The 21,700-nt window shown below is 45.1% G+C and overlaps 1 protein-coding gene across 2 annotated transcripts in view; it reads left to right on the top strand.

The window, feature by feature from the left end:
* ABCA1 (ATP-binding cassette, sub-family A (ABC1), member 1) overlaps positions 1 to 21,700 on the top strand; it is a 149,594-nt gene that overhangs the window by 53,599 nt on the left and 74,295 nt on the right. For both annotated transcript variants that reach the window (XM_011948232.1, XM_011948235.1), the window contains 2 exons: positions 13,957 to 14,078; positions 17,657 to 17,833. In XM_011948232.1, coding sequence (XP_011803622.1) covers positions 13,957 to 14,078; positions 17,657 to 17,833 — 299 coding nt within the window. The remainder of the gene's footprint in view (positions 1 to 13,956; positions 14,079 to 17,656; positions 17,834 to 21,700) is intronic.

The following is a 21,700-nucleotide window of genomic DNA, read 5'->3' as shown; positions in this document are numbered from 1 at the left end:
TACTTTCAAGGTCCTCTCTGGGGGTCTTAGCAATATGTTTACACAGCGGTATGTTTTTATAAAGTTTACAAAAGTAGGATTTAAAAAAAAAAATACATATATATATATATGTATTTTTTTTTTAAAAAGAGAGCCCCCTATCAACTTGTGTCAGCCTCAGGCCCCCACCTGCATCTGCTCCTGCCAGGGCATGGTGGGGCAAGAAGCACTGCTACCCTTCCAAAGCTTCCTCCCTTGCCCTGGAGTCATCCTCACTCCCCACTCCAAGCCACCTGCCAAGCCACCTGCCATCTCTGTACCCCCTTTCTGGTGAATCTGGCATTCTCAGGTGGGGTGAGAAGCAGACTGACCCAAGCTAAGGCCTTTCTGATGGGGTTGTTGCTGCTGAGAATCATGGCTGGGCTGGAGAAGGAGAGGACCCTTTGCTGTCTTATTTTTACTGTATATTTCCTTTTCAGCTACTTAAAATGTATTGCTTAGTGATACCTAATGGGTCCATTAGCCTGCTTTCTACTGAACATTTCTGCTCAGACATCCACTTGGTCCCAAGGCCTGCTTCTCTCCCACATCCTGAAATCTTGACTACAGACTCTCCTTCAACTCCAAGTTGCACTGTGCACACAGTCCCCTCTTGAGCAGGTACCTCCTTACAGTGGTTGGGACGTCCTACTTGGCTCATAGTTGGGAAGTGCATATGCTGGAGCTGAAGCCTCTTGCCTTCCTGGGGTAGGCCATCCTTACATCCCCTCTGAGAAGTTCCCCAGCTCCCCTGTTTCCCGTTTCCACATTTAACGAGGCCCTTGTCCACCACTACATCCCCCATAGCCAGTCCTTCAGCCTTGCCATTGCTTGTGCTGGTCTGGAAACAGAACCTAGACTTGTGGGGCACCTGGGGAAGTTCTCCATCTTTTTATAGCTGGCATGACCCAAGTGGTGTGGGCAGGGCTGTGGATTCTTTGGTGTGGCTGGAAGCCAGGTAGCCTCTCTCTCTACTGTACATGGAACTCAGCAACTTCTGAGTCAAGATCTTAGCTCTGCAGGTGTCTTGTCCTGTCCGAAGTTACGGCCACACCAGTACCTTTTAACTCCAGAAGCCCAGTGAGTGCTGTGTGGGACCGCAAAGGTCATTTTCCAGACCTGCTGAATTTGGCTAGAACAGGTAGGGATGGCTTTCAAACTGTTCCTAGGGCTGACAAGCCATTTCTGGGGGTACATACATACCGCAGTCCATGTGAATGGCACTCTGCGTGAGAACTGTGATGATTTGGGTTGGATAGCGTACAACATACATGGTTCTCTTCCATGGCCTGGAGTTCCTTATCTTGCCTTCTCCAGTGAGGACTAGGGCTGCAACTGGCCTGGTATGGCTCCTGATTTGGGGGCTTCTGAAATATCTTTTTTTTTAAGGATGTGAAGCTCTCTGGAGCTTATAAGGATTTTGCCAGGAAAAGATAAAAAATATCTTTGAACGTTTTGTCACTGAGCTGGAGATGACCCCTTTGGAGGACATATCACCTTGTTGAGGTCAAGGGGCGGCAAGGGACAGGACTGGCAGAGAGATCCAGGGCAGCAGCCTGCCATCCTGACTTGGGTCTGGAGTTTCTCTCTCCCTTCAGCTGGACTTTTGTGTGGAGTCAGTGGCTCAGCTGCCACTTCCCTTATGTTCATGGCATGAATCTGGCTTGTTTGGCCTTTCTTTTTCTTTTTTGTTTCTTTTTTTTTTTTTTTTTTGAGATGGAGTCTCGCTCTGTCGCACAGGCTGGAGTGCAGTGGTGTGATCTCAGCTCACTGCAACCTCTGCCTGCCGGATTCAAGCGATTCTCCTGCCTCAGCCTCCTGAGGAGCTGGGATAACAGGCACGTGCCACCACACCCTGCTAATTTTTGTATTTTTAGTAGAAAAGGGGTTTCACCATGTTGGTCAGGCTGGTCTCGAACTCCTGACCTCGTGATCCACCCACCTCAGCCTCCCAAAGTACTGAGATTACAGGCATGAACTACTGCGCCTGGCCTTTTTTTTTTTTTTTTTTTTTTTGAGACGGAGTCCCACTCTGTCACCCAGGCTGGCGTGGGTGCAGTGGCATGATCTTGGCTCACTGCAACCTCTGCCTCCTGGGTTTAACCAATTCTTCCTGCCTCAGCCTCCTGAATAGCTAGGATTACAGGCACTCGCCACCATGCCTGCCTAATTTTTATATTTTTTAATAGAGACGGGGTTTATGCCATGTTGACCAATTGAACTCCTGACCATGTTTGAACTCCTGACCATGTTTGTCATGTTAAACTCCTGACGTCAGGTGCGTCAGCCTCCCAAAGTGCTGGGATTACAGGTGTGAGCCACTACGCCCAGCCTGTTTGACCTTTGTGATATGGCTCTGACTAATACTTTTTGGAAGTTAGTCCCCGGGGTTATACTGGATTTTACTTAGGGAAAAGGGTCATGCCTCTCTGGCTGTCGGATTTACTGATAGTACTAAGGACTCAGTGGGGTTTGATTCTGGACCTTTGATTCTGGTTTGATTTTTGAAAATCAAAAAGATATGAGCTCCAGGGAGCAGGGTGGCTTTGGTGACATGGCAAGGTAGTTGGCTGTGGCAGGGAGTTGAAGGAAGTGGGTAGAAAATTAATGTCTATTAAATATTCCCTGGGAAATACAATTTGGTGTTAAGAGAACAGACTTGGCAGCCAGATTGCTCTAGGTTCAAATCTTGGCTTGATGCTTATCAGCTGTGTAACCATGGATAATTCCATACATCTCTGTGCCTCAGTTTCCTCAAAATGGGATAACAGTAGTACCTCCCTCAGGACTGTTGTGGCAAATTAATGGACTAATAAGGGGAAGCACTTAGTACAGTGCCTGGCCCAGCATAGGTACCAGGCTTGTTCTGTAGCTCACTGCTTTTTCACAATCATCATAAAATGTAGGGGATACTCACATGAAGGAGCTGAAGTTCAGAGAGGCCAAGTAACTTGCCGAAGAAAGCACAGCTGGCAAGCGGCAGTAGTAAGACCAGAATTCCAGTTTCTCATGCTCTGTTGTTGTTATATCCTAAAGAGAGCAGCTCTGGGTAGCCAGAAGCTTCCCTAAAGTCACAAGACATGGGATATGGGCTCGCTGGGATGAGAAAGGAGACAAGAGGGCTTTGGAAAGAAATTCTGGATTCACTCCCCTTCCTGTCTTCAGGCACTGTTGGAGTGTTTCCCAAGGCCCATCTAGAAAGAACAACCTGTGACTCACAGTCACTTCTCATTTTCCACGTGAACCCCCTCACCCATTCAGGCAGCCACTAAAGTTGAGGTTGCCGCCTCAGACTATATTTTCTTTCCTTGTGGACCCCCATTGTGTCATCTTGTTGGGAGATCTGGTGACACATGTGTCAACATTATGTCATCAAAATGGAAATTCTTTGAAATCTTTAGGTGATTGCAATTCACGTTCTATATGTATGCGCTTGTCAAAAGTTTTTATTTGAGGCCTTAGAATTATATATTTTGAAACCTTTCCACATACCATGAGTTTTCCCAGACCTGTCAAAGCCAGGCTACATCTCAGAAACCAGGTCCTTGATTTCCATCCAGGGCAAGGGCCTGGCCCCAGCTGGGCTGTAAGCAGGTGGGGGTGGGGTGCAATGCTCCACTGCAATGTTGAAATATTGCTTGAACTAAATCAAATCAAAGATCAGCTTTACTCAGACACGAATAGAAAACACAATTGCATTCGATTACAGAACAGCATGAACCCCCACAAATATCAGACTGCCTTTAAAAAGTTTTAAATTCTTAACATCAAGAACAGTGTTGCATGTCTCCTGCTTTTCCAGCATAAGGTTTATTTATTCTGTGGGTGGCAAAGAGCAATTTGGGGAGTCTAGTTTGTTTCTCATTGAAAGCTTTCCCATTTCTGGTCCTCTCGTCACTGTTGCATTGAGGCACCAAAAGGCAATCTCAGTGACACTGTTCAACAGACTGAGTTGCACTGGATGATGATGCCATTTTGCACTTTTCATATATTATTACATTGAAGGCTTCAAACAGCACTAGCAGGGGCAAATTGGTATTGTTATTTCCATTTCATTGGTGAGGAAACTAAGGCTCAAAAGGATAATATCTGTTGTACAAGATTACAGAGTAAAGCTGTACATTGAATTGGGGTCTGTCAGGCTCAGCATTTTCTCCCCACACTATGCTGCCATGTTGCTTATTCCAACATTAGGAAGCATAGGTGCCATCCCCAGCTTTTGAGGCCAAAATCATGATGAAGCATCTTTAAAACATTTCATTACATTACTGATATAGTGGAAAGAACCAAAGTTTTGCAGTCAAAGCTGTTTGGGTTCAAATTTACCACTTGTTTGTTCTATGACTCTGAGCAAGATATTCTCCAGATCTGTTTCCTCATTTGAAAAATGGAAATAATAATAATACCTTTGTTTACAAGCTGTTCTTAAAGATTCTGGAAAATAATGCTAATAGTGTGCCTAATGCTTAGTAAATATGTGTCACTTTTCTATGCCCACAGAGCACTACTATGTCCCTTAATACATTTTGTTGATTTAATTAATTAATTAATTTATTTATTTTTGAGATGGAAATAATAATAATACCTTTGTTTACAAGCTGTTCTTAAAGATTCTGGAAAATAATGCTAATAGTGTGCCTAATGCTTAGTAAATATGTGTCACTTTTCTATGCCCACAGAGCACTACTATGTCCCTTAATACATTTTGTTGATTTAATTAATTAATTTATTTATTTATTTTTGAGATGGAGTCTCACTCTGTCACTCAGGCTGGAGTGCAGTGGCCGATCTCAGCTCACTGCAAGCTCCACCTCCCGGGTTTACGCCATTCCCCTGCCTCAGCCTCCCGAGTAGCTGGGACTACAGGTGCCCGCCACCTCGCCTGGCTAGTTTTTTGTATTTTTTAGTAGAGACAGGGTTTCATGGTGTTAGCCAGGATGGTCTTGATCTCCTGACCTCGTGATCCACCTGTCTCGGCCTCCCAAAGTGCTGGGATTACAGGCTTGAGCCACCGCGTCTGGCCTGTTAATTTTAAAAGTTAAAAAAAAAATTAAACTATTTATACATTGTGCATGTTAATTCTTCCTTAGACCAACCTTAGGAAGGATCTCATCCCTAACTTGTAAACTCATCTTTTTTCCATTCTCTTTGTGCCTGGACTTCTCAGGGCCATGCAGGCTGATTCTAGTCCCATGTTGTGTGGTGTTTGAAGTGTCTGGCCCCTTTTTTCAGTCAGAGACCACCTCATCCTTGAGAACTGAATGCCTCAAACTCTCTTTTCTTTTTCTCTCTGCCCCTTGTGTTTGATGTATCTTTCCTGATTCTGGACTGTATTTCTTCATACTTTCTATCTCTTACCTTCTCTTCACTCCTTTTGTCTTCCACATGTCCTCTCTCATCTTTCTGCCTCTCTGGTCTTCAGGCAGAGTTTTCTTCTCAGCTATCTTCTTGCTTTTTCTGATGTTTGTTCTTTGTTTCTTCTTCTCTTTCTGTTCAGATCCAAAATTCATTTGGATCAATGTTATGTCTTAGTGTTATCTTCCACTTCCTTCTGAGCTTCAAAGCCAGCCTGACTGTGCCCTTCCACGCCCTGGCCAGTGTGACCAGGACATCGTTTCCCTCTGGGGCTGCACTGGCTCTTTGGGGGACTTGTTACATTCAGGGTCTTCAACCCTCATTCTACGGGCTTCCAGTAACATCTCCCACCTTCACTCTTCTCAGTAAGATATGGGTATTGTCTTATTCTGTTTGTGCTGCTAGAAGAAAATTCTTGAGACTGGGTAATTTATACACAATAAAAATTTACTTCTCATAGTTCTGGAGGCTGGGAATCCAAAATGAAGGTGTTGGCAGGTTTGGCGTCTGGTGAGGGCTGCTCTCTGCTTCCAGGATGGTGCCTTGTTGCTGCATCCTTAGGAGGGGACAAACACCATTTCCTCAACCCGCAGAAGGGACTGAAGCCACTCCTTGAAGCCATTTTATAGGGGCCCTCAGAGAGCCTAACTGACTTTCCCAAGGCCACATAACTGGAACTTTCTGGAACTGAGTTTTTTCAGGTATGTCTTGGTATCCCTTGGCAAGCCTTCTCTTTAGAGAAGGAAGCGTCTCCTAGGTTGCAAAGCCCAGGCTGGGATGAACAGCATGGGTGTCCTTAGGCTGTGTGCACCACACACCCCTGACCTACTCTCCCCTGCCCTAAGGAGTCACCTGAAGGAGCGGCTGCATCACCCTGCCTCACCCCTTCTCCTGAGCACCCACCAACCAGGTCTTCCCAGAGAGCGCTCAGCCATTGGTGAAGCAGGCAGCATCTGTTCTTCAAGAAGACAGCAGAGCATCAGGAAAACAAAACACCAAAAATTACCATAAAGCCACTGGACTGTATTTGTTACCAGCTCTTGTATAGCAGAGAAGTTTCAAAGTCTTATTTATAAGGCTGGACAAGCTCAGTGCTTAAAACCACGAGTTAGAATTTGCCTCCCCCTCCCAGGCCCTGCCCAGTTGACAGCTCCAAGCAGGCTGGGAGACCCCCCACCCCACCCGCACCCCCACCCCAGGGGGTGCATTGAAGAAGACCATCTGGGCCTGGGATACTGATGTGATTTTCCCTACTTCTGTTTTTTCATTTGCCTCCTCCACCCACTTCTAAAGCAGCTGATTGCTTTGGTTCCTTTTCATGTTGAGCAAAAGAGAAGACAGAGATCTTGAAACCCGAGCTGGGGACTGGAGGGCACTGACCGAGAGTAACCCCATCTGGCTCAGCTCAGCTCAGCTCAGCAAAGGGCTTCCCTCCTCCGCCTTCCTGAGCTGCCCTCCCTGCTCTCCTCTCCTCCTTCTTCTCTTGCCTCCCCGCAGGTCCTCCACCCCTTTCCTCCCTCTCTTCCCTCCTCCCACCTTCCTTGTCCTCTATGCTCAGAGAACTGAAGGAACACTGAATGGCTGGGAAAGCAGGACCTGGCCCCCACCCCGCATCACACCCCTCTGCCTGCACGTGCAAGCGCGTTCCTCACCTTGGTCCCAGAGGCCTAGATGTGTGGCAAGAAGCTGTGGGTTCTGCCTCGTTTCTTCCCCAGCCCACAAACACACATTTCATCTGTGCTTTGTGCTTTTTCCTTTCCTTTGCCCCACTTTATGGTGCACACAGCGAAGCTCTTGGCTAGTTGGTAGGCCACTGTTTGCTCCTCCAGGCAAAACCAAGGAGGCTGAGCTCAGCAGATCAAGTATTTTGCTCTGTGTTGAAGAGACTGTGGTGGGAGAGCTCTCTTGACCTTCTGCTGGATAGTGACTTTCTCTTCTGCTGGCAGCAGTAGCCCAGCTCCGCATCCTGTGACAGAGGTCATACCTTCCAGTTACCCGAGCAAACACTTGGAGCAAGTCAGCTTTTTCCCCTGAAAGAACACGTGAAAGAGCACGTTCACGTTCTTGATCTTTGGTTTGCGCAACAACCTGTGAATATTATCAGCCCCATTTTTTTTTTTTTTTTGAGACAGAGCGTCACTCTTGTTGCCCAGGCAGGATTGCAATGGCGCGATCTCAGCTCACTGCAACCTCTGCCTCCCAGGTTCAAGCAATTCTCCTGCCTCAGCCTCCCGAGTAGCTGGGATTACAGACATGCGCCACCGCGCCAGGCTAATTTTGTATTTTTAGTAAAGATGGGGTTTCTTCATGTTGGTCAGGCTGGTCTTGAACTCCCAACCTCAGTTGATCCACCCATCTTGGCCTCCCAAAGTGCTGTATTAGCCTCATTTTATATCCAAGGAAACTGAGGCTTAGGGAGATTTAAATAAGGGGGAAAGTGAGCTTCATGATTATACAGTCAGGAAATGGCAGAACTGACTCTTGAATTCAGACCCTCCGATGCTGCATCCAGTGCTGATTTTGTTTTGCCCTGTGTTCCTTTCAATGTCAAGTTGAGAAGACCTCAGAGATCATCTTCTCCAACCCACACGTTTTACTGATTATAAAATCCAGGTCTGCATTAACTCGTTAGCCAAAGTTAAATGGCTAAATGACTATCCTGTTCAGGAAGTATTCCCTGTCTTGTGTGGAATGATTGGTCTTTTGTCCAGGTCACCTTCCACCTATATCCGTCCTTCCAGTGACTGGCAGATATGATCATTCCTGGTGATTCCCTGTAAAATACTAGATTTATTTATTCTTTTATAAAGTTATGAATAGACAAATCAGTCAGCTTCAACCTTTCCTTTACCTTATAGATAGTATCAGCAGAAAGAACTCAATAATTCTGTCTTAGGAACTCAGCCAGGCTAATATGTATTATAATACATGCATACATATGCACACACATACACACATGTGCATATATGTTAGATCACAAATTCAACATCTCAACTTAGCTGCCAAAGCCACTTCTGTGTCTTGTCTATTCTGAATATGCTTTACGGTTAAATTAGCCACAAATCTGTTCAGATCAGTCATTCCTGAAAATGAAGATATTAGCCATCCTTTACCTGGTACCTTACTCATTGCCTGGATTATACTAGGTCTGCAGGTACATTTTCTCATTTAACACCTAGCTCAGCCCAATGAGGCGGATGCCATTGTCATCTCCATTTTATCATTTAATGAACTTAGCCTTCCTCTGTCCTGTTGACCTGGGCTGACGCAGCTGAGTGGGCTTAGCGGAACTCTTGTGTCCTCTTCACCTGGTTTGTTTCAAGTTCATGTCCTGCTTCATCTTTTCCTAACTCACTGCAAGGTGAATTTACTTCTCTGCAATTGGCAATTCCCCCAAATCATATCAGGTTATTAATTTATTCACTCATTTGTATTTATTCATTTATTAGTTCATCCATTCATCCATTCATTCATTCCTCCTGTTCACTGAGTGCCTCCTCTGTGCCAGGCACTGCTGGCTTTGGAAATACAAATTCTGACCCTCAAGGAGTTTCTGTTCTTCTGGGAGCAGGATATATCACGGGTGACTGCAGCTTGATCTATGTGGTACTAGTGGGAAACATAGGATGTTGGGCACAAAAGAGTCACAAAAGGCTGGGTGCGGTGGCTCACACCTGTAATCCTAGCACTTTGGGAGGCCAAGGTAGGTGGATCACCTGAGGTCAGGAGTTCAAGACCAGCCTGGCCAACATGGCGAAGCCCTGTCTCTACTAAAAATACAAAAAAAAAAAAAAAAAAAGATTAGCTGGGTGTGATGGTGGGCACCTGTAATCCCAACTACTTGGGAGGCCAAGGCAGGTGAATTGCTTGAACCTAGGCGGTGGAGGTTGCAGTGAGCCAAGAGCGGGCCACTTCACGCCAGGTGAAGGAGCAAAACTCTGTCTCAAAAAAGAAAGTCACAAAAAAGAGCCAGCCCTTAACCCAGCTTGAGGGTGGGAAGGCCCGGGCAGGCTTCCTGGAGGAGGTGACTCATGGGCCATGCCATGAGGATGGGGTCAGAGGAGAAGGTATGTTTCAGACATCTGACTTTCTAGATATTCTTGGCTTTCCACCCATTTTCCTGCCAGCAACATAGTGGAGAAGACTGAGACCAGCAGGTACAAAGCCACTGTACTCTGTCCTCACCCCCTCCTTTTTTCTCCCCTTCCTGCCACCCAAATCTGAGGTTTTGAGAAATCTCCCCTCTAATTATCTGCTTGTTTATTCATTTGTTGAGAATCTACTATGTGCATAGCATTATGACCACAAAATGTCCTGGTCATTGTCATCATGAGAGGTCTTGCCCCTTCCTGTCCAGCCACAGCTCCCAGTGATTTTTGACTCTGTCCTTTTCCAGAACTTGGCTCCAGTCCGGTTGCTCCCCATAAAGCACTTACAGAGAAACCTCGTTCTGGGCCAGCGCTTCCATTTACTGTCTCCTTTTGGCTTTCTTATCCTTCCTTCTGCCTTCTCGAATTGATTTGCCTCTTTATCTCCCCTTTCAGCCTTGAAAGTTCCTCAAAGGCAGGGACTGTGTTCCATGTTTTCTATAAATGGCATTGTCGTACAGTGGTAGAGTTGAATGAAAGAATCTTTTTGGTAATCACAAATTATTACCATATATTGAGCACCTACCATGATGAATATCTCTGGTCTTCATATCTTTGAAATGTGGATACTATTTCACTTAATTCACTTAACTGGTAAGAAAATTTGTGCTCAGGGAGGTAAAGTCACTTCCTCACAATCACAGCTATTTCACAGTGGAGTACGGCATCAAATTTAGGTTTTTCTGGTCCCAAACCCTGATGTTTCCTCCACATCACTGTTTCTCAGACTTGATTGGAATCACCTGAGAAGTTTTATTAAATTCTTTTTTGGAGACAGAGTCTCGCTCCGTCACCCAGGCTGGAGTGCAATGGTGCAATCTCTGCTCAGTGCAACCTCCGCCTCCCAGGTTCAAGTGATTCTCCTGCCTCAGCCTCCCAAGTAGCTGGGATTACAGGTACCCACCACCACACTCAGCTAATTTTGATATGTTTAATAGACACGGGGTTTCACCAGGCTGATCTCGAACTCCTGACCTCAAGTGATCCGCCCACCTCGGGCCTCCCCAAGTGCTGGGATTACAGGTGTGAGCCACCACGCCCAGTCAAGTTTTATTAAATTCTGATGCCAGGGTCTTACCCTAGCAGTTCTCATTAGTTGCTCCATGGTGTGGCCTGGGCTTTGGGATTTTTGTGAAGCCCCCAGCTGAGTCTAACAGGCAGTCATGTTTGAGAACCGGTATACTACACTATGTTGCCTTCCTGTTTTCACACAGGGTGGTGCTAGTGCGTGACTCTAAGCCTACATGGGTGGATTTCCACGTGATCAGGCTGCAAGTTCTTTGTAGCTGAGGATCTTTGGCCCTCACTGCTGCTTCCCCACCCAGCGAACCTACCATACCATGCACGTGCACAGCCAAGGGTTGTTGACTGTTTAATCAGCCTCTGGGTTCTTATGTCTTATCGGGGGATTCACTGATAGGACATTGGAGCTTGATCACATCCAGATGTTCTCATCTTCAGAGCCTGTTGACATAACAGAATAGTCTTATAAACATGCTGAGCACCCTCACTGGTCTGGAGAGTGTTGCAGGATGACCTAGGCCCATTGCAAGGGTGGCCTGGGTCACCCTCCCACACTTCTGCCACGCTGCTTAGGGAGGAGGGAGCTGTTTCGAAGTTCCCTGGTGCAATATGATGTATTGCTCTGGCTCTGCTCAGGAGGACTCTGTGGCCCACCTAGTCAGTGAGCGTTAGCTAATACGTGTATTCTGTTTCTGTTGAGGTTTCACAGAGGCCTTTTTTGACCCTTCGTTTTATAGGTAAGGCAGTGGAGGCACAACTACATGAAATGACCCGACAAATAAATGGATATAGAACTCAGGTTTCTGATTCCCGGGGTGGTGCTTTGTCCACGGTTGTACAGTGATCAGTGTCTATCTTTTCACACCAGTCCTCAGCTGAAGCCACCAGCTTACACCTTCCTTCCTGGTTCTCCCAAGAACAGAAAGGGACCTCGGATGTCGCTTTCTGTTCCTGGGAAGGCAGTTCTAGTGGTTAGCTGTCCTGTTCACTCTTGGGGTGTGGCCTGGGGATGGTCCTGACATCCCTGGGCTCTTCCTGGACCTGATCAGCTAAAAGGAAATCTCCTGTGATGGTGCTCAGATAACTTTTGGAACCTTGTCAGCCCTAATCCCATCTCCTAGTATTTAGTATTAGCTACCCTTCACTGGGCAGTAATTCTGTGTCAGGTCTGATCTGGGCACTGGTGGTACTGAGAACACATATTCCCTATCCTGTAGGCACAGTCTGGTGGAGACAGCATGCAAGTAAAACAATGTTCCTTAAACTGTGGTTCCACACCTCCCTCCCCGAACATTAAAAGTGCAAGGGATACTTATTCAAATGTAGATTCGTGGTTTCTGCATTCTAGACCCACTATTTCAGAATTTCTGGGGATCGGGCCCAAGAAACTGCATTTTAGCATGCTCCCTAAATGAAGCTCAGGTGCTCTGAGGTTTGACAGCTGTAGTAGAGAACCCAATGGTAACAGTGTAGGGTCATATGTGATGGGAAGCATCAGGTACGTAGTAGCAGTTTGCAGGAGCACTGATTCTGAGGGACACTAACTGGGTCTAGGAACAGCTACTGGCTGTCATGAGGGATGACTAGGAGCTAGCCATAGAGGGGTAGCAGTGAATCATTTCTCTAGCGATGTGAATCTTGCTCAATGTATCCTGTCTATATAACTCAATATTACTAAAGTTTGCCTAAAGCAGAATACACCTGGGTCATGCAGCATTGATGAGAGACTGGCTGGGCTGTCAGGCCCTCCTGCTACTTTATCTCTGCATGTGACCTTCTTAGCTCTGAGGATTAACTCCTGTCCTCATTAAGCCTCACACTGTAGCCCCATTTTCAGATCAAACCTGTTTCTCGTCTGGTAAATGATTTCAGTTTGCAAAGTTTGCCCTCTAGAGGTTGCTTAGTGCCTGGGCCTGTGGACTCGGTTTGTGTGGTCCTGATGAGCTGGTTTCATCGTTATTACAAAGAAGTTAAGCTGTTAGGAGAGTGGGTTGGAAGGAGGAGAGGTAGACAGTCAAATGAGTCAGGGAAAACTATACTGTTTCAGAGTCATAGAGCTGCTACCAAGCATCTGGTCAGAAACCTCTCATTTTGGAGATCAAGAAACTGAGGTTCAAAAAGATGACATGAAGTACACAGTGACGCCACCAGACACAGCCTCCAACTCTAGGGACTACAATGCTGGATTCTTAGTGGTGCTTTTTCTGTTTTGCTGCACTGGATTGAAGCCTTTTCTAAATGTACCAAGAGGTCCTATTATTTAGAGAGATTCTGTATGAAATCCTTTAGCAATCAAATCATTCAATAGGGCTGATTTGTAATATAAGTTTGTGTGTTTAAATATATGTTTATGTGTTTTCCTAAAGCCTGGCAGACCTGGGTTTTAGAGCTTTGTATCACATGTTTTATGTTTGGAATTAAAATGAGACCACGTCTGTGAAGGCATTTTGATATGCATAATGCACTCTGCCAGTGTTTGCCAAAACATGGTCCCCAGGTCAGCAGCAGCATCACCTGTAAGTGATTCTCCTGTCGCATCCCAGGCCTGCTGTATTGGAAACTCTGGGGGTGGGGCCCAGCAGTTTGCGGTTTAATAAGCCCTCCAGGTGATTCTGATGCATTCTTAAGTTTGAGAACCGTTGCTTGCTTTGCATTAAATAGGAGATCAGTCTCTGCAGCTTGTGGGAATAAGGCTTTAAATCTCTCCAATTTTAGCTCTGTGAGATGGCACTGGGGAGACGGGAATGAATGGACTAGTATGACAAAGCTCAGGTGGGATGGGTGAGATCATTTCAAACGTTTGACTTCATGCTTGAAAAGCAAGGAAAGGCTGGGTGCGGTGGGTCACGCCTGTAATCCCAGCACTTTGGGAGGCCTAGGCAGGTGGATCACAAGATCACGAGTTCGAGACCAGCCTGCCCACATGGTGACACCGCATCTGTACTAAAGATTAAAAAATAAATAAATAAATTAGCCAGGCATGGTGGTGCACACCTGTAATCCCAGCTACTTGGGAAGCTGAGGCAGGAGAATCTCTTGAACCCGGGAGGTGGAGGTTGCAGTGAGCTGAGATCGCACCATTGCACTCCAACCTGGGCGACAGGGCAAGACTCCATCTCAAAATTAAAAAAAAGAAAAGGAAAGGCTGTGTGTGTGTGTGTGTAATGGTACCATCACACTGAGTTGAGGAGCACATGCTGGGTGAGGCTCAACATGTTACCAGAAAGCAATATTTTCATGCCTCTCTTGATATGGCAATGCTCCCCTGTCTCATTCCTGTGTGCGCTTAGCCAGGCGACTGTTGATCATCAATATTATGATATGTTTCTCCACTGTCCCATTGTGCCCACTTTTTTCTTTTTCTTTTTTGGAGTTACTTACTAAATAAAAATGAAACACTATTTCTCAATAGACTTGAAGCTTCAGGATTTCCTGGTGGACAATGAAACCTTCTCTGGGTTCCTGTATCACAACCTCTCTCTCCCAAAGTCTACTGTGGACAAGATGCTGAGGGCTGATGTCATTCTCCACAAGGTGAGCTGACGTCTCCAGCTTCCTCAGTGGGGCTGATGGCAATTACGTTGTGCAGCTACTGGAAAGAAATGAATAAGCCCCTGTCCTAGTAATGGTGGTGAAGGGGAGGGAGGTAGTTTGAATTCAACTTCACTTAATTTTACTTCCCTATTCAGGCAGGAATTGCCAAACCATCCAGGAGTGGAATATGCAACCTGGCGTCATGGGCCAGCTGGTTGAAATAAAATTGATTTCTGGCTTGTCACTTGGCATTTGTGATGACTTCCTCCTGTAAGGGATATATTTTAAGTTGAGTTAAACTTAAAAAATAGTCACAGTTCTGAGACAATAACCATGGTTAAGGATTATTGATCTGGAGAAACTCTGTCTAAAAAATTGAAGACAGGAGACTTTAGACAAGGGTATATTTGGAGACTTTAAGAATTTTTTTTGTTGTTGTTGAGACGGAGTCTCGCTCTGTCGCCCAGGCTGGAGTGCAGTGGCCGGATCTCAGCTCACTGCAAGCTCCGCCTCCCGGGTTTACGCCATTCTCCTGCCTCAGCCTCCCAAGTAGCTGGGACTACAGGTGCCTGCCACCTCGCCCGGCTAGTTTTTTTGTATTTTTAGTAGAGACGGGGTTTCACCGTGTTAGCCAGGATGGTCTCGATCTCCTGACCTCGTGATCCGCCCGTCTCGGCCTCCCAAAGTGCTGGGATTACAGGCTTGAGCCACCGCGCCCGGCTTTTTTTTTTTTTTTGAGATGGAGTCTCGCTCTGTCACCCAGGCTGGAATGCAGTGGCATGATCTTGGCTCATTGCAAGCTCCGCCTCCCAGGTTCATGCTGTTCTCCTGCCTCAGCCTCCTGAGTAGCTGGGACTACAGGCGCCTGCCACCAAGCCTGGCTAATTTTTTCTATTTTTTTGTAGGGGTTTCATCATGTTAGCCAGGATGGTCTCGATCTCCTGACCTCGTGATCTGCCCGCCTCGGCCTCCCAAAGTGCTGGGATTACAGGCATGAACCACTGTGCCTGGCCGACTTTTAAGAATTTTATAAAATCAGGGCCAAATGCAGTGGCACTGAGTTGAGAACCATTGCTTGCTTTGCATTAAATAGGAGATCAGTCCCTGCAGCTTGTGGGAATAAGGCTTTAAATCTCTCCAATTTTAGCTCTGTGAGACGGCACTGGGGAGACAGAAATGAGTGGACTAGTGTCACAAAGCTCAGGTGGGATGGGCGAGATCACTTCAAAGGTCTATAATCCCATGTCTATAATCCCAGCACTTTGGGAGGCCAAGGCAGGCAGATCACTTGAGGTCAGGAGTTCGAGACCACCCTGGCCAACATGGCAAAACCTGTCTCTACTAAAAATACAAAAATTAGCTAAGCATGGTGGCATGCACCTATATATAGTCCCAGCTACTTGTGAGGCTGAGAGAGGAGAGTCATTTGAACCTGGGAGGCAGAGGTTGCAGTGAGCCAAGATCCTGTTGCGGCACTCCAGCCTGGGTGACAGAGCGAGACTCCATCTCAGAAAAATAAAAAAAGGAATTTTTATAAAATCTGGAAATAATATTAGTGTTTATGTTGAATTTTAACTTTAGAATCATAGAAAACTTCCTCTGGCATCATTATTAGGCAGCTCTTGTGCAATGGGTAGCACCAGACCCAGCTTGCATGGTTATTGATTTTTCAGAGATACTTTTTGAGCATATTCTCTGGCAGAAAGGGGAACTGCTTCCTCCCCTGTCTCATGTCTGCATACTAGCTTGTCTTTACAAGAAGCAGAAGTAGTGGAAATGTTTATTCTTGAAAATAACCTTTTTGCTTCACATGATCTAGAATTTTTAAAATTAGAAAAATGTGCTTACTGCTTGCCCTTCTGAAACTAGGAAAATATGCCTTATGTTTACCAATTGTGTGGTCAGGAGAGGGGCCAAAGGCATCAGGCTTTTGAAAGTAGTTGCATTTAGCATAATTTCCATTGCCCTCTTCCAATTTCATATCTGTCACATCTAATTAGTTTAAAATAAGGGGCATCCTAAGCATGGAGATGGCCCTTGAATGGTCCTTGGAGTTTGTTGTCAGTATTCTTTTTTTTGAACACACAAGACATTTATTGAAAAATTCTTGGGATCAGTACTTGTGTAAGGACAGGAAAGGGAACAAAGCATGATTGGGCAGAGGCAGAAGATAACATCAACAAAGGCCCTCTGTTGTTAGTATTCTTTTTTTTTTTGAGTTGGAGTCTTGCTCTATTGCCCAGGCTGGAGTGCCATGGCATGATCTCAGCTCACTGCAACTTCTGCCTCCCAGGTTCAAGCAATTCTCCTGCCTCAGCCTCCTGAGTAGCTGGGATTACAGGCATGCACCACCACACCTGGCTAATTTTTGTGTTTTTAGTAGAGACGGGGTTTCTCCATGTTGGTTGGCCAGGCTGGTCTTAAACTCCTGACCTCAGGTGATCCGTCCGCCTCGGCCTCCCAAAGTGCTGGGATGGCAGGCGTAAGCCACTGCACCTGGCCTGTTGTCAGTATTCTTAAACACAGACGCTAACTGTAGGCTGACAGCCTAGCAGCAAGGACCAGTTAAAGAAACAAGTAGAACTGAAGTGTGCTTGAGTGTCTCTGGCAGTCAGCAAAAACTTAATGGGAATCATGGTAGGCCAAATGCTCTGCTGTGTTTCAAAAGCTGCATGGGTTTTGAGAGGCTTTTGGTCCATGGCTTCCCTTAGGTTGTTTTATAAGCACAGCAGCCTGCACCAGTTTAAACTAACGGGGCAGTTAGTAATGGTGTAATAAAGAGTCTGCATTGTTCATTCATTCAACAAATACTGGCTATAATGTTTCAGCACTATAGATGCAAAGTGAGCACGATAAATAGGCCCTTCTTCTTTCAAAGCTTGTGGTCCATTAGACCACGTGTGAAGAAGAATTGTTGAGGCCCAGAAAGGCAGTTAAGTAAAATACGACCACGAAGAGGCTCTCTAGTGGGTTTGGTATAAAGAAAAGATAAGAATGACTTAGAATTGGCCTCTCAGTGAGATGATAAGAGGCCTGGCTTTCTGGCACTCTGCTCTAGGGCAAGTAAAATGGAGAATTCCAAATTCTGAAATTGTTAGAACACAGTTCTGTGTCAGTTAAATATCTATACTTACAGATAAACAGCATAAATGCTTTCTCCCTATATTTCAGCCCAATACTACTTAAAGACAACATAAATTGCAAAATAGTGAGGATGTTGTTCCTCTAATAAAAGTGGTTCCAGGAATTCAGACTCTGGATTCCTATTTGCCAAATCATGTGTCCCACTCTTAAGAAAATGAGTTGGACTCGGGATTTTTCTTTGCAAGAGGGACAAGAGTATGAGAGGTATTGAGTTAATGCAACTTGCAGGTTTTAAGTGTCCTGTCATTGTGCCATGTGCTTTGATACATTCTGAGGTTTAGTAAAGAGACCTGATGCATTGGATTGTTGCAATGGTACCTGTTTTAAGATCTTCAAAGCTGTATCAATAAGAAGTTCTCCCAAAGACTTCAAGGACCCAGCTTCCGATCTTCATAGTCCTGGTGCTTGTCTCTCTTTGCATGAAATGCTTCCAGGTATTTTTGCAAGGCTACCAGTTACATTTGACCAGTCTGTGCAATGGATCAAAATCAGAAGAGGTGATTCAACTTGGTGACCAAGAAGTTTCCGAGCTTTGTGGCCTACCAAGGGAGAAACTGGCTGCAGCAGGGCAAGTACTTCATTCCAACGTGGACATCCTGAAGCCAATCCTGGTGAGTAGACTTGCTCAGTGGAGAAACTTCAAACGCTAATGCTTTTGGAATGTGAGGTTTTTCCTTGGACAACATGACTTTGTTTTGTAGAAAAGTACGGCTGGCTGGGAGTTTGTGATATAATTTAGTTCAGTGGTATTCTAAGTGTTCTTAGTGTTCTTTCAGACTTTTGGGCCATCTCCCAAAGGGTGAATTGGAGGAATAAGCTGGATGTGGCTGAGTTTAAGCCAAAAGTTTTTTGTGCTTATTTCCATCAGAGAAGACCTGCGTTTTCATATTTTTAACTATTGTAATACTAAGCAAGAGTTCTTTTGAAAACAGGGTTCTTCATATTTAAAAAAATAAAGTCTTGAAACCATTGATGGGAAGATGGATATCTATTTATGTTTAAAAACCCATCATAAAGATGACATTGTGGGCTGTCAACAGTTGGAAGGCCCTGGAATTAGATGAGACCACACTAATTAGCTTAATTAGTAATAAAATTGCAAGGAAAAATTCCGACAAAGTTTTTTCAGCCTAGGAATCAATAGTTCAGAGAAGCACTCTGTGAGAATACCCATTCATTCTTAACCAAAAAATGTAGGTGAGCCTGAGCAGTTTGGCCATCAGAATGTTTTGTATAGTTCCAGAACAAATATGTCTCTAGGTGTTCTGAGAACTCTGGTGAAATTCCTCTCCTTACCCCAAACATCATCTTTAATATCCGGGATTCTGGTTTTCTACTCACCAGATAGATTCTCTTAAAACCAGGGGAAGATTCCTGGAGGAAGAATGTATCTGGAAAGAGATGTTCCTTATTATAATAAAATGAAATTGTAATACTCTTGGATTGTGTATAGCACAAATTCTTTATAGAGAGTTGGTCCTCCCAGGGAATTAAGAATATTCAGTTTCTGGACCCTGTCCCCAGATCGTACCCTAGAATGTGACCTTGGAAACATACCTTGGGATTCATACTCTTGATTGACAATCAAAAAGTTTTTGTATTGGCCAGGCATGGTGGCTCACGCCTATAATCCCAGTACTTTCAGAGTCCAAGGTGGGCAGATCATGTGAGGTCAGGAGTTTGAGACCAGCCTGGCCAACATGGTGAAACCTTGTCTCTACAAAAATACAAAAAATAGCTGAGCGAGATGGCGGGTACCTATAATTCCAGCTACTAGGGAGGCTGAGGCAGGAGAATCGCTTGAGCCTGGGAGGCGGAGGTTGCAGTGAGCTAAGATCCATCTCACTCTGTTGCCCAGGCTGGAGTGCAGTGGCGGCATCTCGACTCACTGCAACCTCCGCCTCAGGCTCAAGTGATTCTCATGCCTCAGCCTTCGAGTAGCTGGGACTATAGGCGCCTGCCACCACGCCCAGCTATTTTTTGTATTTTTAGTAGAGATAGGGTTTCACTATGTTGCCCAGCTGGTCTCGAACTCCTGAGCTCGAGTGATTTGCCCACCTCGGCCTCCCAAAGTGTTGGGATTAAAGGCGTGAGTCACCGTGCCCGGCCCCGTGTTATAATTTAAATTAAGATATATTTCTCTATGGGGATCTTTGCAACTCTAAGTAACTGGCCTAAAACGTTAGAGAAGCTGACTTGTGCAGACATTTGCAGCCTGTTGGTCTTTTTTGTGTGAGTCCTAGAGGGTCAAAGGTTATTATGAATGGTACAAAAATTCATTACAAAATCATTTTCTTGGACTGTTTTGGGCTGCTTCACTACATGACTGGAATGCTCACCCTTTCAGTTGGAATTATTGAAATTTTGGAAAAGATGGGTGTTGTTAGAAGACGTCGTAATTTGTTCTGGTGCTGTGCCCATTCATTCTGTTTCATTTGTGTTTACTCATTAAACATCTATTGTGTACACAACCCAGTAGAATCCCTCCACTCCCATAATGCCTGAATTACACTCATAGTAGAATGACTGTTTGGCCATCATCATCTGACAGTTAACAGCTCACACTTCAACCTGACAGTAGCTCTCTGAGAGGATTAGCAGCATGACAGAGTGCAGGGAAATGCACCTTCAGAACCATCAGCCACACTGCATCCCATCCTGCTGTGTTGTGGTTGTGCTTTGTGGATCCATTGGTTTATGACCAGGTGTTGATTAAGGTGGCTGCTACCAGGTGACTTCTGCACATCTCTTGAGTTTGTGGAGCATCTCAGGTTCTGCTTCTACCCCTCTGCTGTTACCAAGAGACTTCTCTTCAAAATGGGGCTCTTGAGTTAGAATAGAATGAGTGATCAGGATTGTTTTGTGTAGAGATGATTTTTGAGGAAGCCTTTGGGATGAAATGACTTCGAAACATTTTGAAATGTGACTCTTACTTATTGAATTAAGCATGGCCTTAATTGGAATGCAGGGACTGATACTTGATTTGCATTAAGCAGCCTTTTTCTCTTGCTATTTAGTTGAAATTTCAACGTGTGACAGTAGATGGATGTGACATGTGGTAACTTGCACATGGGCAGTTAACTGCGCCAAGAACAGCAGCAGTAGCAGCAAGCAGATGCAAGGCCCAACATGACAGGGAGAGAAACTCTTCTTTCAACATGTGCTTCTGAACTAAAAGTGGAATTTCATAAGAGACATATTTTGAAACATTTCTACTTCTTTTGTGTGTGTGTGTGTGTGTGTGTGTGTGTGTGTGTTTCCCTGTTTCCAGCCAAGGATATTGTGACTTTCTCCTGGGCCTCCTTCAGAATCTGGGTGCTCTGGAAAGCAGTGTTTTGGCAACATGGGGAAAGTGTGGCAGTGTGGGAGAGTCTGCTGGATCTGGGTTTGAGTATTGCATTTGAATATTTTACTAGCATTGACGTTGGATCAGTTATTTAGTCCCCATAAGCCTCAGTTATCTCTTCTTCTACATTCACTTAATGTATTTGACCCTTTGTTGTGATTATTGGTTATACATATGAAGAGCCTGGCGTGGGGCCTGGCACACAATAGGTGCTCAATAAATAGAAGTTGATAATTTAATTGACATGAGTAATAGAAATTATGTCCTTGAAAACAGTTGCTTCAAGATAGAAGTTTTCAGCCAGGCACAGTGGCTCACGTCTGTTGTAATCCCAGCACGTTGCAGGGGCTGAGATGGGTGGATCACTTGAGGCCAGGAGTTCAAGACTAGCCTGGTCAACATGGTGAAACCCCCCTCTACTAAAAATACAAAAATTTGTCGGGCAGGCATGGTGGCACATACCTGTAATCCCAGCTACTCAAGAGGCTGAGGCACAAAAATCACTTGAACCCAGGAGGTGGAGGTTGCAGTGAGCTGAGATCACTCCACTGCATTCCAGCCTGGGTGACAGAGTGAGACTGTCTCAAAAGAGATGGAAGTTTTCTTCTGTAGATCAGTGTTAGATCATTCATACCAAGCAAAGTGGTCCTGGCGAATATTTCCATGAAAAACTGCATTCTTGCTCAGATATTGTCAAGGCCTTTCACCCAAAGATTCTTATTTATGCCTTAGTCTGTATCTTGTGTGAAAATTAATACTGGATGTCAGAATGCTGTTGTGTTTTTAAAGTTCCCTGGGGTTAAGAGCAGTTTCCGTTAGGTGTTCTCTGCTTTTTACTTAAAAATCTTACTCATGCATTGAGCAATATTTGTTGAGTTCTTATTATGTGTCACGTATTTTCTGGGAGCTGGACTCAACTCACAAGATATCCTTTTGATGAAAACAAAGGTAGGTGGCTATATGAAATATTATCTGTGGGATAAATGCACTTAGTCATGAGGGAGACTTGTTCCAGAGTGCTCATTGCATTTGTACTGTTGAGTTAACAACTTCTAGGAGGACCTCAGGGCCACCTGGCAGGAGCTTCTATTGTCTTGCTGCTCAGCAAGGTGTATTTGGCTATAGGGTGTGC

This window comes from Colobus angolensis, unplaced genomic scaffold (genome assembly GCF_000951035.1).
Source record: "Colobus angolensis palliatus isolate OR3802 unplaced genomic scaffold, Cang.pa_1.0 Scaffold276, whole genome shotgun sequence".
In the NCBI taxonomy this organism is placed as follows: Eukaryota; Metazoa; Chordata; class Mammalia; order Primates; family Cercopithecidae; genus Colobus; species Colobus angolensis.
This window is presented reverse-complemented; position numbering and strand designations above follow the sequence as displayed.